This window comes from Chelmon rostratus, chromosome 4 (genome assembly GCF_017976325.1).
Source record: "Chelmon rostratus isolate fCheRos1 chromosome 4, fCheRos1.pri, whole genome shotgun sequence".
In the NCBI taxonomy this organism is placed as follows: Eukaryota; Metazoa; Chordata; class Actinopteri; order Chaetodontiformes; family Chaetodontidae; genus Chelmon; species Chelmon rostratus.
The window spans coordinates 14,427,979-14,446,026 of NC_055661.1; the positions used below are offsets into that span (position 1 = coordinate 14,427,979).

The 18,048-nt window shown below is 40.6% G+C and overlaps 2 protein-coding genes across 2 annotated transcripts; both read right to left on the reverse strand.

The window, feature by feature from the left end:
• Positions 1 to 271: 271 nt before the first annotated feature.
• On the reverse strand, positions 272 to 9,691 carry ankle1 (ankyrin repeat and LEM domain containing 1). Its single transcript, XM_041935497.1, has 9 exons — positions 9,339 to 9,691; positions 8,381 to 8,533; positions 7,926 to 8,031; positions 7,503 to 7,626; positions 4,447 to 6,867; positions 3,925 to 4,093; positions 3,141 to 3,303; positions 2,907 to 3,039; positions 272 to 2,527 (listed from the first exon to the last, which is right to left on the reverse strand). The coding sequence occupies exons 1-9, from the start codon at positions 9,410 to 9,412 to the stop codon at positions 2,361 to 2,363; spliced, it is 3,510 nt and encodes a 1,169-aa protein (XP_041791431.1). The 5' UTR covers positions 9,413 to 9,691; the 3' UTR covers positions 272 to 2,360.
• An 826-nt stretch (positions 9,692 to 10,517) lies between these two features.
• alpi.2 (alkaline phosphatase, intestinal, tandem duplicate 2) lies at positions 10,518 to 16,850 on the reverse strand. Its single transcript, XM_041935333.1, has 11 exons — positions 16,775 to 16,850; positions 16,082 to 16,198; positions 14,670 to 14,785; positions 13,764 to 13,938; positions 13,359 to 13,531; positions 13,014 to 13,139; positions 12,761 to 12,830; positions 12,162 to 12,300; positions 11,714 to 11,904; positions 11,472 to 11,588; positions 10,518 to 10,783 (listed from the first exon to the last, which is right to left on the reverse strand). The coding sequence occupies exons 1-11, from the start codon at positions 16,848 to 16,850 to the stop codon at positions 10,518 to 10,520; spliced, it is 1,566 nt and encodes a 521-aa protein (XP_041791267.1).
• Positions 16,851 to 18,048: the final 1,198 nt, after the last annotated feature.

The following is an 18,048-nucleotide window of genomic DNA, read 5'->3' on the forward strand; positions in this document are numbered from 1 at the left end:
GTTATTTACACATCACATGGGCCAGAAGTCTAATTTCCAGATTTCAAAATAGCCCTTCAGCATAGAAACTAATACCAATCTTTTAAATACACTGCTCTCTTATGACTGCATATACACAGTATTTATCCTGACCTTTTAAGACCGTTATTGAAAATTGTGAAATGTGTGGATGGAAAGCAAATATTTAAGTAAGAGACGAAGCCCTGATCAGTCAAGTGATTTTATTTCCCAGTATGGTGTTTATTGTAAAAACCACATTGACACTGGTAAGAAAACATTGGCTAACCACTAGCAGGAGGCTGCAGATCTATGAAAGTGAGTCATGATAACAGCAATTGAAAACCATTGTTACCAAATTAGACGCCCTCATGTTAACGAGAAAAAAGAATCTTAATTCTTGCAAAGCAAAAGGCTTTATGGCGCACTAAAGCCAAACTTTTACACAATTATAGACATTGTCTCTGAGTGATTTGCAGATTTAAATATTAAAAATAAACTTAAAATAGGGTTATGAGGCCTAAAAACAGCTCTCTACAAAATAACTGTTTACAATATTGATACTAAACTCTGATGACTCACGGTGGATGAGGACCGATTACTGCATGAGGACAATAACTCACAACTGAGGAACAAAATTAATGACTACCTTTGTCCACTAGAGGGACACCAGAGAACAGGATATGACAGGAACCAGTCATCCAGCTCAGGTTTCTCACATGTATTTTCACAACATTTACATTAATGCAAACTAAAGAGGATAGAAAAGATAGCAGTGACAGTAGAGCTGAATGAGTGCACTTCACTTCATGTATCATTACACATGACTGACATACAATTTGACAATTGATCAAAAAAACATATCCAACATGATGAAGGAGCTTTATTTATTCAGCTATGAAAACCAAAATGTGTCTGTACACCTAACCATGCTATTCGTGGTTTTACAGTTAATTGTCTGTGATTCTTCTCAAAAAATTAATGAAATAATTATGATGATCTCATGCTTTGATTTTTTTTTTTTTCAACCTGGGGATTGGGATGTAAAAAAATATATCTCTGAAATACAAAACAATGTTTCAAATTGTTATTATTATTAATGCCTTTTGCGTGAAATAAACAATATGTGCAGCTTCCAGATAACTGATCAAGTATATTACCCTGAGGAGATAATGAATGGTTCTGAAGCTCAGTGCCCTGGACGTCAACACGTGGACCATGAGATAAGACTGATGGACAACTTTTCAAGAAAAAAGTGTCTTCAATTTGAGATTTCCTTGACTGATAAAGATCTTAATAAAGCCTCACTGATTTTACTAGCAAACTAAATTCTGTAATTATGACACCAAATACAAGTGTAAACCAATTATGTGAACAGTCCATTGATCTTGACATTGCACTACAGACACACTTAAGCACACATCTCATTATACTGATACACATACAAACACATATTACTATTGGACACTATCATATCATTGGTTGCCTGCAATGCATTTTTTTAACAACAAGTCATATAACCAAAAAAGAAATTAATCAAAACAAAAAAACAGACAGTTTCAATATTAACACAGTTCCAAAAATGGAATCTTTAAGTAGACAGTTAAGATAATCTTAAGTGCAAAGATGTAAAAATCAGCAGAGGATGTCATATGTTTGACACACTGTATATTGCTGAGGGACGGAGAGTTCATTCATAGCAGAAAGACAATTAAACAGCTCAGTGGATCTTAATGTTGCAAACCCCAACTTTTAAGTGCAACATTGTTTAAAGAAAGTATGCTTTGTAAGCAAACTAGTGGCTTTTTCCCATCTGTGTGTGAGTGTTTTGTTGCTGTTCATACCTTCCAGTGGGGGGTCACTGCTAGGGTTGGGCGATATGGCCCCAAGATAATATCATGATATTTTAGGGGACTTCTGCGATAATGACATTCCTGATAATATAACAAAATACAGAGGACAACTTTGAAAAGATTCTGCGCTGCTACGCTGAGCCAGTGTAGTTTGTCAGCTTGGTTTAGAACTCACAGTAGCTGCTGAGCTCTCCTTGTACTCAACCAGGAGCTTCTGCTTGAGGTGGTGAAATAAGTTTGTCATATTGCCCCTTTTTGTTGTCTTCTTTTGTAATCAAACCGCTCCCACACCTCTGTAGTCGGCCCCCTTTGTTGAAACAGCTCTGATGCCGTGGAGCCAGCAGCAATTTTACTTTGGCTTTCAGCCAAGCTTGTTGTTGTGCGTTGTTGTAGTATGATGTCATTACGTCATCAAGTGGTTATACTGGCATTATCACAACAGGATTTTAAAAAATATATAGAATATTGCAAATGATGCAGATATTATCTTGAATAATATGTTGTGGCACACTACTGTCTGATGTCTGCTGGTCTGAGCTGTCTCTCACCCTCGGCCAGGAAGATGTGCATGGCCCGGTAGAGCAGGTGGACGCCTAGCTCCCGTTTCTTCTTTACCTGCCAGTTGGACACCATGCCATAAAAATCCCCTCGCTTCTGATTGGTGAGCATTTTCAAACCTGGGACAGTTGGAGAATTAAGTAGGTTATTGACATGCTGTGCTGTAAGACCAGTGTTGTACGAGTCAGCGCTCTATGCAAAATGTGCTACAAGACAGCATTTAGGGAGCACAGCTGACTCCATCAAATACTACTACTGCTACTGTATGAGATAGTGTAGCGCTTGATTTGTCAGCATTTTGATCATCCCATTGACTTTATTTTTAGCAGATACAAGTGACAAACCTCGTTTGTTTTCCTGATTATGGGATAAAATAACAATCATGCAAGCTGTCAAGAGAATTTCTGAGTGAGTGGCCCCATGAATTTAACAACTGAAATTTAGGTAATGACCCCACTTTTTGTTCTTGTCACAACTGCATCCCTCTCCTGCACTCACCGATGGCCTCCACCATGCAGGCCTCTCTTGTGTATGCCTCCACTGGAATGACATTCTGGAAGCAATGCAGAGAGATGACGCCCTGCTCAGCGTTCCACACATGAAGGATGTGCTGCACCTTGGGGCACAATTTCTGTCACACAGGAAAGAAAGGGACAATGTTTGATATGCATGTTTTACATGTCATTTATTTAAACTGAGCTAAAGAAGAAAGACCACTGTGCACTGCCTTACCTTGGAGGTCTTGTCTCCTTTGTAGTACTCTAAAGCCTCATACAGGTGGCTGTACGGGCGAGAGCGTTTTCCTTTGCCCACATAAAATATAGCGCGGATAAACGTCTGGAAACACTCCTGCTGAGTCATGGTGTGACTGCGGAATGGGAGGTTTTTCGTCACTCTGCCAGAGAAGAAAAACAAAGATCCATTTAATTATATTTTGCGGGTGAACGGTGCTTATCTTAGAGGTGCGGGTTGCTGAGAGCTGAAACAAGTCAACCCTAACTGGGATTACTGTTGACTGGATTGTTTGTCCATTAATCTCTAAAATCAGCCAATGAACTTGTTTTATTAGTGTAGTTTTAGCTCTGTTTACTTTAAAAGAAGTTATATTATAATGGATTCCAATAGATTAAAAATGAAAATATATGTAATTAGTTTATGTCACTCTACTTACTGAGACACTGTTCCAAGTTTTCTTTGTTTTTTTAATTTGATCATCCCATAAATGGCTGCCAACAAACCTAGCTATTTCCTCTGATTGGTGGAAAATATCAAAGTATCCTAATGCACAACCCAAAATGACAACTCAACATGGCCAATTCTTATAACTAAAGATATCTGCTTTTCGTACATAGCATTGTCTCCTCTTGTAATTACAATCAGAGGATTGTAGAAATGATTTTCATGCAAAATAAGAATGACATTGTTTCATCACATTAGGCAAATGTTTGTCCAGTCCATATCACCCTCCCTGGGAGAACCAGCAAAGACACACAAATCAACACGACAGACAGCACACCTTGGGTCGAGCAGCAGGTAGTTGAAGCTGGACTTGATGATGCCCTCCCTCCACTTTCTGTTTTCATCCGGTCGGTCAAACTGCTGGCTAAAAGCCTGCTCGTCAGCCTGGCAATCAGGCAGCTCGAAGGTCCGCAGGGCCAGACACAATTCTGGACTATAACCTAAATCTACAAAAATAAAATAAAAATAAAATGATCTGCTGTGTCAGCGACAGGAATGATAAGATAAATTCAAGTATAATAATATCATCAGTGTATTAATATGTCTCATTTGTTTAGCAGTTCTAATCTAATCCACCCACAAAGTGATGCCTGCTTGAATCTCCTAAACAGTGGTGTTGAGTTTCAATAGAAATAATGAGTTTAATTTTCCAATTTCATGTTTCTTTACAATGAATTAACAGTCAACTACAGACCACAAATATTTCACTGCTTCACGGGACAAACATTCATTCAAATAGTAACATAATTAGTAACTAAACTAAAATAAGTAATAAAGAACTTTAAATTAAAAATGTTACCTGTTTGTGGCTGGTCTAATTGCTTTCGCTGATGTGTTTGGGAGTTTGACTCCTGCAACAGGCGGTGCAGTCTTCGCATGTAGGTGGGCCTGGTGCGGCTGCTGATAGGGCCTGGGCTCTCCCCCAGCGCTACTAGCTTCAATCTCAGCTCCTTGTCAGTCATCCCTTGGGTCTCCGGCAACAAACTGTGCTCATCATGTTCCTCCTTATGTTGCGCCTCCTCTGGTTTCTGGTTCTCCTTTCCTCTGTTCTTCATCATGTCAGTCTGCATGGAGCTCCAGTCGTAAAGGATGGTCTCCTCACTGCTGCTACTACTCATGCTGGAGCTGAGTGAGGTGTTTGCCATAGGTGGGACATGGGTCTCAATCAGCTTGTGGCCCTGTTCCATATCAGTGTAGAGGTACTCCACCGGTTCCTGCAGATCTTGAATGAATGGACGCCCTCCAGGTGTGTAAGACAGGTTGGCCAGGCGTTGTGGCCTGTGGCAGCTCGACAGCCGACTCATGCTGTACCTGGGGGTACATCCAGTGCCTGGAGTGCCAGGAGGGTCAGAGTCCTTACTGGACCTCCTTGGGGAAAAATAGCTGTAGCTGGATGACGAAGATACAGAGTCTGGCTGAGAGCTACAGTCCTCCATGATCCCGGCATCTTTGTTTGTGAGGCTGTCTGCTTTGTCCTGTTCTGGGGCTTCATTTACGTTTCGCTTTGATGTTGCCTCATCTGCACTTGTCAGATCATCGGTCAAAAACTCCCTGCCTTCAGCTAGGTCATGGCCTTGCATGGCCAGAATAATCTCTGCAAGGTTTCTTTCATAAGAAGCCACTGAAGAGTCCTGGTTTTGCTCCAGTATCACTGTGTCAGACAAAGTCTGTGAATCAGCAGAGTCAGTCACGCTCTTGGAGAGGATGAGAGTGTCTGCTTGGCTATTGCTAACACTTGAACCAGCTCTGAGGGTGCTGGATTGCGTGTCCTGGCATTCAGCAGGCAAGGAGTCTCCTCCTGTGGTACTTCCTAAATAGGATGGTGTATAAAAAGGTGAATTGTAAAAGTCGTTACTGCTCTGAGACTTGGGCGTCTGGCGGTGTGTTCGAACCGGTGTGGGGAGGGACTCTTCAAACAGAGAAGACATGTACAGGAGGCTGTCCGGGTTTCTGCTTGTTCTCAGTGAGCAGCGACTCAACCTTGAGCGAGTCCTGCCTGTTACAAAAGGACTTGGTGTGAATGGAAAGTCGAAGTTGTCCTGTAGTGCTTCAGATGCATCATCCGCTGGCTGATCACGGCCACCTTCACCTTCCACAACAGGACCACCACAAGCCTCTAGTTCATCAATGTTTGTGTGTTTTATTTCAGACTGGGCCAGTTTATCAAGCGTACCTGGTAACTGCTCCGGTTCTGTTTGAAAAGATACAAGATTATCATCTTGTCTTGTCAATTCAGAATCAGAGTCCGTAGAAATCTGAATCTTTTTGTTAGATTCAGCCCCAGTAGAAACCTCCTCTACCGCGTGGAGTAAAAGATGTGTGGGGTGAAGAGAAACATCCAGAGCGCTGGTGTAATGATCACTCTCACAGCTACTATAATGACCACTACCACTCCCACTGCTACTGCTGCCAACACGGAAACAGGCTGGCTGCTCAGGTACATTCACCTGAGCCTCTTTTACATGTTCAGCCTCCTGATCGTCATCACTCTCTTCTAAAACACAGTGACTGAGGACTGTTTTCTCCATGTCCTCTTCTGTGCTCTCACTGCTCTCCCTCAAGAAAACATAAACGTGATCCGGCGATGTGACATCAATACCCTGTGTGTGGAAAACAGTCGCCATGCGTTCAGAATCCAGGAAGTCAGAGTACTCAGATAGGTCAAAAGGTAAGTTGCTGGTGCAGTCGCTGCCGTCACCAGCAGGCTGCTTTTTGGGAGATTCAGGGCTAAAAACAGGGAAATATTCATCTACTTCTCTGAAGCTCACACTCTTGCGTCTCGCTCTCCTGGGGGGAGATGATAGGAGAGTCTCTCTTCTGGAGGGGGAGATTCTGCCATCAGTTGTAGCAGCATGTCCATTTGCATTTGTTGTGAACACACCATCATATGTACATAAATCATCCTCCTTTAGAATCGGCATTGTTGCTGCAGGTCCCACTGCAGACATGCGAGTGCTTGATAGTATGGAGGGACCTTCAGATGCCCAGTGTGAGGAGGAATTGCTCCAGTGGTGCTTCTTAGAATCCATATCAGAAAATCTGTTATATGATACTCCTCTGCAGCTTGGCCTTCCATTAATGTTGGACATGTTGAAAAATGACGAGCGCCTTGTGCTGCTCAATGGGGCTTCACCCATGTCACTTATCATAGAAGAGTGGGAACTGAAGCTGTAGTCTGATTCAGGATAGCTGGAAATGTCTGTTTGGTCTGAATACACAGCTGTGGAGAAAAGAAATGAGAGATATAAATCAACAAAGGTTCTATACATATGAATAATTACTACTAGCTAGCCAAATTCTAGAAAAATGTAGCTGCTAACTCATTGAGTCTAGTCTTTAAACACCCCTAGACAGGTTGGCAGATGTTGGCCTTGTGTTTATTTTCCGTTTGTCTGAAAAAATAGTCAGTGTTAACTGGCAAATTTTGGAGTAAATTAGGCACTGAAGACAGGTATTGATTATTTTCTGCATTGGTTTCCTACTTTTTAAAAACACAATATCCAAGATCAACACTTGTAGAGTCTCAACAGTGAAATGCTACAAGATATTCTGTCAGATATCTGTGTCTGTTGACATGCGATCACTGTAATAATTGTGATATTACTATAATTTGACAATCTGCTTGCAGCCAAGAAAGATGTTAAACACCTGACTGGCTGAATAAATAGTAATGTAATATACTGTATCTCCAGAACATTTCTAACACTACTGGATACGTATTGTTGTCTTTAAGTTTTCCAGCTATAAAATAAAAGAAACAGGACAAAGTAACTCTGCATTCAAGTGGTATTTTACAGCATCAAGTTTTTTTATGTAACGCACAACAACGTAAAGCCTTCTAAGAGACTTTCTTACAGTATTGAAATTGAGCCAAGTCATCATCCTCTGTGTCCAGTGAGCTGCACAGGTACTCCTGAAGGAGCTGGGCACATTTTCGATTCTCCTGTTGCTCTGCAAGCTGCCCTGGTGTATTCCCTTCCTACATAAATCAAAGATAGAACAGTTATAAACCAAACATAAACAAACATTTAAAGCCACTAATTAGTAGATATCTTGTTATGGCTGGGATATTTTCTCTGTATTAATTCAGATGTAATTCAGCTGTAAGTCGTCAAGAACTTTATAATCACATAAACATTTAGCATAATCACAACAGATTATGCTAAATGTTTATGTGCATGCACCTGTGTATGTTTAACAATGAACTGATTCCCAATGTCCTGCTCAGCTATCTGAAACTTGATCTATGTGATAAATAAAGTGCCAAACAATTCTTACATGATCTTTAATGTTTGGGTTCCCTCCATTAATCAAGAGCAGCTTCAGATTTTGATAACATCCCCACAGCGCAGCAATGTGAAGAGGAGTCAGGCCCTCTGATGACCTGGGAAAAATCCAAGAAAACACAATTTTACATCACACACACAAGAAAATCTTAAATTAGCACTATCTACAGTGTACCACTTTTCCAAATAAATGGAGGGATACCGGAGAGAACATAATGTAGAAAGTCACCGCAGGCATCATATGATGCAAAAAGCCTGTGAAAGATTGCTCAAAATCTATAAAGCCTTCTTATACAGTAGTGATCGCACAATTGTCAAACCACAGATATTTAAACAATAATTTTAAAGAAATGGGTGCTGTACTTATACAGACAGAAAATGCAAAGAGGAAAATTATCTAACAAGGCAACATGGTGATTTTTATTTTCTCAGAATTTCTAACCATACCTGATATTGGGGTCTGCTCCATGTTGCAGCAACATTTTCAAGCATCGTGTATTCTTCTCGGTCTCTTTGCCAACAGCTAAGTGTACTGCAGCCACGCCTTTACAACCCACCAGGTTCGGGGATGCACCTTGTGAAAGAAGCAGCTCCACAGATCTGCCCAGGAAGAGAGAACTGTTATAATCTGTTCTATTGTATCATAACGTTTTACTGTATTGAAAACAAGCGCATGGTGTCCTGCAAAGTGTTGCAGTCAGGATGAAGGGTGGCCAAAAGGCATAATCACTCATACAGGAGCTCTGTATGTACTGAGCAATTTGGTAAATCGTCTATTATTTGTTGAGACCTTGTTAGTGCAACTCAAGAATAACTGCTGAAGCTGCATACGCTGTTGTCTTTCAGTCAATACTGCAGAGGGGTCTGCTTGTTTAGTGATCATGCAGTGCAAGTGCAATTCAAATAGGGAGCTGCTCTGTGTATCGCTAAAACGGTGAATGACCACAGTCACTGTCTGGACTGACGACTCTCAAGTCTCCATGTTTAGCTGTACTTTGTAATGTGATGATGTAGACAAATGATATTTAAATCTGTGGCGTTAGTTAACATTATAGATTCAGATCAATGTTGTATGGCAAAGGGTAAAAACAATAAAAGGTCACGGGGATTATATATATCGTACACAAACTGCACAGTTAAAGGGAACAATGCCAAACAATGATCATCGAACATGAACACACATTCAAGTTACCGTTACAGTGATTACCATCTAGCAAGAGAAAAACTTCTTGATTTAACACGCACATTCAACTTACTTGCACTACTGCACCAGGGAAGTAATTTAAGCTAAGTTAAAATAGCAACGGGTGGTTAACAGTTGGCTACATACAAAAATGTAGGTCAAAGCTGCCGCATCTCATCAACAAAAGACATGTCTGGACAAAACCAGGAGACTGAGCATCACCTTGGGTTTCCATCGTTCACAGCTTTACACAGTTGACTTTCGAGCCTCGTCGTCTTTTGATCCATAACCAGCATTATCCGTTCATAAATGACATATCAGCATTTTCTGAACCAGGCCATATCCGAAAACCGTGCAGCAAGCATTGGACAACTTTTAATCGAGGTTAGCTAACTTGGCTAAGCTAATAGCGACAGAGAACCTCTAGAAACCAACGCAGTGCCCGCTGCATAGCAAACTACATTTTATGGAGAGTTAGCCAACAGTATTGTCCTTAGTTTTGATCCATAAAAGGTGTACTGTTTCCAAACTCTAAACGCCAGTTGTTTATCAACGAAGTCTCTATTTTCCAGGAACCGTACAACTATTTTAATTTCCCTCCAAGCACATGAACCCTTCTCCTCTTTGCTGGCAGTAGGCGGAAGTCCCACCCACAATAGTTACTGATTGGACAATATTTTCGACGCACCCAATCAGGCGAGACCTTAGGTGAGAGGTAAGGGCACATCTTTGATTTCAGTCGATACACGTACGGAGTCAGTTTCTGTATCACTCTGTTACTTTTCACCCCCCCTCTCTCTGCCTATTGTTTGAATAAAAGATGTGCGGTCTTCTGTTGAAGAATGATTCCGCTGTTAAGTATCGTGGAGCCTGACCTCAATGAAACGGTTGAGCCTGATTTAAGGCCAGAAAAAACACATTTCAATTGCTGTGGTAGGTCTCACTCTATAATAGCGTCTAAGATATTCATACATAGCTACAAATCCTACATACAAATGAAATAACACATAAGTGTTTGATAGATTCTGCAAAGAAATACATTATTGTCTGGGCTAAGGATTACTGGGATGTATAATGTGCCCACTAAGCTTTTGTAAGAACAAATGAAAATAAAGTGGAAAGTGGAAAAAGATGAAGAAAATGACACCTTTTAACATCTGAAGAAGAGTGTTAAGCAATTACCATTTTATTCAAAATATTAAAAAAATAATCACAACCATAGTTTCATATAAATAAGCTCAATTGAACATTAAAAGGCATCACTCTTTGCAATAATAACGTAAACGCTTTTCACAACAAGGTTATCTGAACAAGAAATTACTGAAAATAGCAGTGATCGCAAAGTTATCTCTCATAATTCACTTATTGACCAAAAGGTCAAATAGCACAGTCATTCCAGGATCAGGCAGAGCAGAAGAAGAGGAGAAGGAGGCTCATCAGGAGGAGCAGCAGGCTGGGGTGGATGGATCCAGCGTGGTCAGGCAGTGTGCACTCCTCGTAGGGCTCCAGGCAGGCAGCATAAGCGAAAACATGGGCAATGTAGTTCTGCTCCTGGACCCCGTGGAAAAGCTGCGACATGGGACCTTTGGCAAAGATAGCTACATCCTCTATGGCATGGGTCTCTGAATCAAGAGGGACAGCAGCCTGCTGAAGGTAGTCATCACCCTCTGAGGAAGAACGGGATAAAGCAGCATTATATTAGTTATAGCAGGGATTTCTGGCATGTGGACAAATTACAAACCTACAATTTGTACATGAGGGTTTGTTAAGGTAGACAATACGATTTCCAAACCAACTGAATGGCAAATAAGTCAAATGTTTGACAGCAAAAATATAATATTCTAAGCTTCATATAGCATTCACTGCAAAGCTAATGTGTCATACGTTATGATGTAAACGATCAGTCATAGCATAGACAGTCTCTACAATAAATTAAAGTAAATTACACCAAGTTTTAAAGGGGGACTTCTGGTGGTAATGTTATAGTATTTTTATACCATGTAATGGTATACGTAATTTATGATCTGCTCATAAAATAATAACAGCTGCCATGTTGGTATTAAAGTTCTTTTCCTCTGTTCTCATTTGTGGCTGGAAAAAAATATGTATGACGTCATCTGATGTGTGATCCTCTGCATAACTAAATACGTTTTTGGAAATATCTTAATATTTGCAAAGCTTCTGTCCAAAATTCTGCATACTCAGTGTGTATGAGTGTACAGGTGGGGCTTCATCATACCAAGCACTGAGATTCAGTTCTTCTTTGTGCCTCCACAGCAGGCATCCAACTACGCCACAAGATGGAGCTGCTATATTATTTTGTCTCCTCTAGAAAGATTAGAAATGTACACGTACTTGAAATACTGTCATTAATATCTGGGCGTTTTCCATTGACGATCTGGTATCCTGGTCCATTTCCATACACAGCTGTGGTGAAGTTCTTCTTGTCAGCAGCTTTTGTGCGAGCCACCCCTGCAAACCACAGGACGAATTATTATCTACAGACTTTTTCAAACTTGGAGAAAAGATGACATTCACTTTTTAATGATAAGACCTCCCTCAGCTCAGCTCTTAACTCTTCTGAGAGTGCATTTTACCTAACGGAGAGTTTCCCCTGGCAGAGTATCCTCCAAAGGCAAAGACATGGGAGTGGTCAGCAGTGACCACAGACAGGGTGTCCATCTCACTGGTGAGTTCAGCTGCTCGCCCAATCGCCCGGTCGAACTCAACAGCTTCATGGAGAGCTTTTTTTGCGCTCCCGTCATGGTGAGCATGATCAATTCTCCCACTTAAAGTCCAAAAGAAAGTATTTGACAAATCAGCAAAAGTAGTATACCTGTAATATTAGTATTTGTCTATTTTTTATAACATGAACTCCAATAATCTGGCCCAAATAAAAAATATATATCCACTACTGTCAGGTGAGACCTCAAAATAATCATTGGTATTGAAATTACCTGATGCTGAATTACATAACCACTTTCATTAGATTTTGAGCTTTCAGTGGTTTGAAGTTAGTGTTTGAATTTGTAACAACTCATTCACTTATCTTCCACAAAGAGGAAAAATCCCTTTGAGTTCTTGCTGAGAATCTGAATTGCTTTCTCCACCATCTCCGTAAGGGAGGGGTCCATGGTCGGCTCACGGTCCAAGTCGTAGCGGCAGTCTTTGGGCTCAAAGAGACCTACATGGAGAGAGAAACAGCAGGCCTCGGTTTTAAGATGTTGCCATGCACTCTGAGTTGAGCTGGCAGTGTTAGTGCCATGATGTGATTAGAAGTACACAAATTGATCGAGACCCTGTTTGATTAACCCCACCCTATTGCACGAGGACAGGTCAGCCAGTTGTTAATGTACCAAATCTTTGCTCGCCTTGAATGATAAAGCGCTCATCAAAATTCTGACTGATTAATTTTCTGTCAACTGCTAAATATCTTTAATAAAGTTTTATGGCAATAACAGAGTGGCTCACATATAATTACCATCCAGGCTAATGATAATTCATACAGGAAAGATGTAGTTTAAATCTCATGAAAACCACATGGTAAACTGTGAGAATGCAGTCCTGTGTATCGTGACAAACGGTTCCTTTGTAACCTTGCCCTGTATGTGAAGTCCTTGTCCTTGCAGCATAACGGTACGTACCCATCAGGAAGTCTGTATTTCTAGGATTGACAGCATCAAAGCCAGCTTTGTTCCAAACGTATGCAGCATTCTGCGGGAAGTGAAAAAAAAAACACAACCAAATTTATGCTTGGAATTATGGAGGGAGGCTTACTGTTTGTTTTCATTTATAACTCATTTAAAAATGTAACAAGCTGCAGCCAGAGGAGAAAATGACATTCCTTCACACTAAAACACAGACCTGATGTGCAAGCTTGTAAAATCTACCATTTACCTTTTTGTTTTTTTTCCACTCCTCAACAAGATCTTTCCCATCATTTCGGGAACCTGTAACGTTCGCGTACTCCGGGTCTTTCCAGGTTTTTGGAAACATGTACTGGCGGCCTCCACCAAGAATGACCTGGATACAGAGACATGGTGACAGTTTATACACACTATACATTATAAGCTTTTAGCAGATTCGCTAACCCAGACAGAGAGATGCTGATAAAGCATCACTTCCTGTTAAGGATTAGGTTGATTTTACAATGTGTCTATGAGGATTATGTCTCCTCCAGGTCAAGAAAACTAGACTTGGATACTTATTTTGCTCCTAAAATACATTTATATGAAGGCTTACATTTATTTCTGTGTTGGTAATTAGCTGGTAAGCAATGTCACGGCAGCCATCTCGGATAGCCTCTGGGGTGAGTTCAGAGTCGCCGTACCAGTTTCGGTCAGCAGAGTGAGCGTAGTTTGCACCAGGAGAGGCATGCTGCACTCTGGTTGTAGTGACGATCCCCACTGATTTTCCTAAAACACACAAGGCGGCTTTGGTCATAACTTTTTTTATACTGTACATACTGACGTATGTTAGTTAAACTTTATTAAAGAGTAAGAGTACAGAGTAATACTGATCAATCGGAGCAAAAGTCCGAATAGATAACGCATCAGCACGGACTCATCTAAACAGCGCCGGAGCAGGTGAAAGTCCGAGACTCAGCGAAAACCACAATAAAGTAAAGCTCTGTGAATCTGAACCCACCTGCTTTCTTGGCGCGGTGCAGGACTGATTTGACCTCGTTCCCAAAGGTGGCCTTACAGTCGCCCCTCGGAGTGGCGGCAGTGACACCCAGGGTGCCGTAGTTGGCCTTCACGCCACACAAGTAAGCTGTGGCTGTGCCAGCACTGTCTGGCATCTGCTGGTCCACGTTGTACGTCTGCGGGGGCCAAATATAATCACACATGTTAATACGAACATGTATCATCTCAGGCATTTAGCAGGTGTTCTAATCCGCAGGTTTACGCATAGTTACAGCAGAATGTGACTGTATCCTTGGGTGAGGTGGAAATGTGCATGTGCCCCTTAACTCATGCACACAATTTATAAATATTAATGAGTAAAATCTAGTAGCTGCCTGGTGCATTTCCCTGTACTAAAGACCATTTTAATTGAGGTAGGACAGCAGGTTCCAATACCGTGTTTTAACTGCAGCAGGGATGATGAAGTTTGTTCTATTTATTCTAACCGAACTAAAATGATTGTACTTGACTGAACGTGATAAACAAATGAAATGACCAGTCCATTTTGGACTGACATCATATTAAAAACATTAGTTAACAATGGAGGAATATAACCTTTTATTCTAGGTCTGACTGTACAGTCAGACCCAGAATACACTGATAACAGGCCTCTTGTGGCACCACAGTATGAGTATAATGACAGACAATCAAACCTTAAAATACAGCCTGCTCCTGTTAAAATCAAATATCTGGACTGTTGTAGAAGTGTATTGTCATCTCATCAGTGTGTTGTGTAAGTACAAGCGGCTCATGAGATTATTTTCAGATTTTTAAAGTACTATGAATGCATGTGTGGTATCTTCATTCAGACAGTTTAAATACGCATTCCTCTGCAGCAGCCTGAATGTGTCGGTCGGAGTGTGCTGACCTTAGATAGGGCAAGGTATGGGAAGGTATCCATAACCAGACTGGTCTCCTCCCCTAATTTCCCTGCCATCTGGCCTTTTAGGATCCGTGCAGCAGTCACTGTCGGTACCCCCATACCTGGAAGCAGGTGGAAGCACACCTGAGTGTTAGATAACATCAGCCACTCAGGCACAGGGCTGCCATTGTGCTCCGTGCATCTCATAAGGCTCAGCTGATGATGAGAGTTTAAAAGGCGGTGAAAGGCATCCAAGTTATTTACAGTCACAAATGATGGACAATATGCAAAGCAAATACAGCAATATTCCATATTTTTTGCAATTCACTCTCCATTGCTGCATATTGAAGTCTAAGACTGAATGAAACATAAGCTAATTTTCTGTCGGCACTTCATGTAAACCATAATTTTTGCATGGTGATCATCTAATCAACCATCAGATTAAACATGTCTTTGAAAATCCAGTCAAATATACTGTATTTCAGCCCAAATCTGCTACATGTTTAACATGTTTGCGCTTTCAACCACCGTCAGTTGCTAATGTTTATGGTCGAATACGTCATCCCCCTCAAGGAAGGTATTGTCACTGCGTTGTTCACAGTGAGAACGCTGCAATTCGTTTCCATAAACCTGTCACTTATGGGGCGATTAAATATTGCTGATAAAATCTTAGATGTGCTGCTGTCAGCATGTGTGTGGGTTGTGGGCAGCCATAACCATAAATCCACAATTCATCTATAGAAGTATGATTAGTCAAGTGGAGATGCCAGATGCTGATCTTGGATCACAGCGTGAACAGATGAAAGTGAACAGCATCGATTACTTTATCAGAGTGTGAAGTCCCAGGTCGTGGCGAAATGACAAAATCTGCTGTCATTTAGCGACTATGAACTATGACCCCATCTTGCTCAGTTTCTTCACATGGGATTTATAATTAATCAGAACCACTAACAGTCATCCCACCAGTTCAGCGGTGTTAGTAGTAAGGGGAGCTGAAACTAATTTAATAGGCAGCCTAAAACTGCAGCTATGTACCATGGACTTATTTGAACTCTTTGCAGTAGATTACCTTTTTTGGTGTTCAGATCAGTTAAGGACACAACAGCTACTCATGCAACGTAGACTGTGGTTTAGCCTCAGCTCATTTTGTTATGCTTGGCTCTCTGAGCAGCAGTACTGCTGGTGATCAGATGTCAACATTCATCTTCTTCTAGCCATAAACCCACGCTTTTTTGGGGGGGTCACATGGTGCACTGGGTTCGCATTCTTGGTTTTTCATTCTCATTCTTGGTGAACTTCACCACAATGTTGATGAGACTCACACTTACAAGCGAACTGAGCTAAAGAGGAGAACATGGTTCAAAGAACAGTTCAAAGAAACTATTTGGACTGTGGGGACGCTCCTTTCTCAGACTCACCGTCCCCCAGGAAGAGGATGAGGTTCTTGGCTTTGCGGACATTAGGCTGAACATTCAGGGCGGTGTGAAGAGCCTGCTTCGCTTTGTTGTCCCAGTAGTTGGCATGAAGCTCTTCCTCTGTAAGCGCGAAAAACACAATATGAGAGTGCTATCCACGACCAGAAGTGGCTTATTAAATGTACTTAAATGTACACATCGCAAATGTGCATGAGGTGATACTTTCAGCTGATGTGAATTGCAATCATGGATGCATTAACACCAACTCTCACTGACAAATACATAAGGAAGAAAATAAGCAAAAGTCATGAAGGTCAAATTCTCATCATCCAAGATGAAGACGCCATGAAAATGAATGAGAAGTAAGAACAGAGAACAGACTGATTATGTGACATCGCTCCATCGTTGTGTTTTTATGTGTTATATCTAAAATGATTGTAAAAAAGCTAATATTTTAAATCAAGTATATTCTGCAGCATCGGTACAGGCTCCTTTTTTTCAGTATAAAAAAAGCACTGCCATTCCCTCAACATTATTTTGCTTGTTGAGCTGAAAAGTTGATCCGACTGTGTGCTGCATGTATGGCATGTCTTTGAGTTGTCCTTGAAATCCAGTTGTATAAGTCTGAAAGTAAGCATTATTAGTTGCTGCAGATACTACAAAAACATGCAGCAGCAATATGAAACGTATCCTTACCTGGAATGGACAAAGACGAAGTCCCCTGGATTGAAATGAAAATCAAAAATCCAGTAATAATGACTTTACTGGCCATGGCGTTGACTGTAGGTGAATGAAAAAAAAAAAACGGAGCACACGAGCACTTCTCTGCACTCCGAGGTGCCTTTATAGCTGCAGCCGAGGAGCAAAGGGCACATGGAAGAGCACACACACACACACACACACACACACAACAAACACACAACTAAACATATTTACACAAGTGCTGCACTTAAGAACAAATCTGAGATATTTGTACTTTTTAGTATTATATTTTCTCAGCTTTAGTAACTAGTTACTTTACACATTAAGATTTTTACATACAAAACATACGAAAATATTCAGTACAGCTGAAATGAATAGTTGATTAATCGATTGACAGAAAATTAATTGGCTGCTATTTTGGTAATCATTTGAAGCTTTATTCATGCAAAAACATTGTCTTTACAAATGTGGGGATTTGCTGCTTTTACTTTCAGTTTGTTTCCATGTTTTCATTCATAATTTTGAGGTTATTGTCTGGACAAAACAAGCTTTGTGAAGTCGTCACTTTAGGCTCTGGGTAATCGTGACGACGTTCTACCACTTTTTTCAGAATTTTAACCAAACACTCAATCGAGCAGCGGACAATATAATCAGCAGATTAATCCATAACTAAAATAATCAAAGTAGTTAAAAATGTGTTGCACTTCAACCAGCAGTGAAATCCTGCATTTATATTAATGCATTACTGATAATAAAGTTTGGGGTTTTTTATATATATATATATATATATATATATATATATATATATAACAGTATAACAGTATAACATTTATCTGCATCGAGTACTTTTACTTTCAGTACTTTAGGTACATTTCCCATATTATACTGAGATACTCTTTTTAAGTAACATTTTCACAATGCAGGACTTGTCCTTGTAAGAGTACTTTTACAGTGTGATTTTACATACACATGCACACACACACACACACACACACACAAAGAGACACACAAAACAGACAAGAGCAAAGTACTACAGAACGTCAGAAAGGAGCAGTTTCCAGTTCGAACAGATATGTTAGAATACAAATGATTGTGACGCTCTCAGTCAGTTAGGCTGGGAGTGATGCACTCTTCATTTTGAAGTGTACTTTTTCAAAAGAGCAATAAATTAAAAATGACACAAGAAAATGTGCATGTGGTTTATTAATCATTGATATCACCTGTGATTTAATGAATCACTTATCTGTTTTTGTTTTGGTGTTGTAATA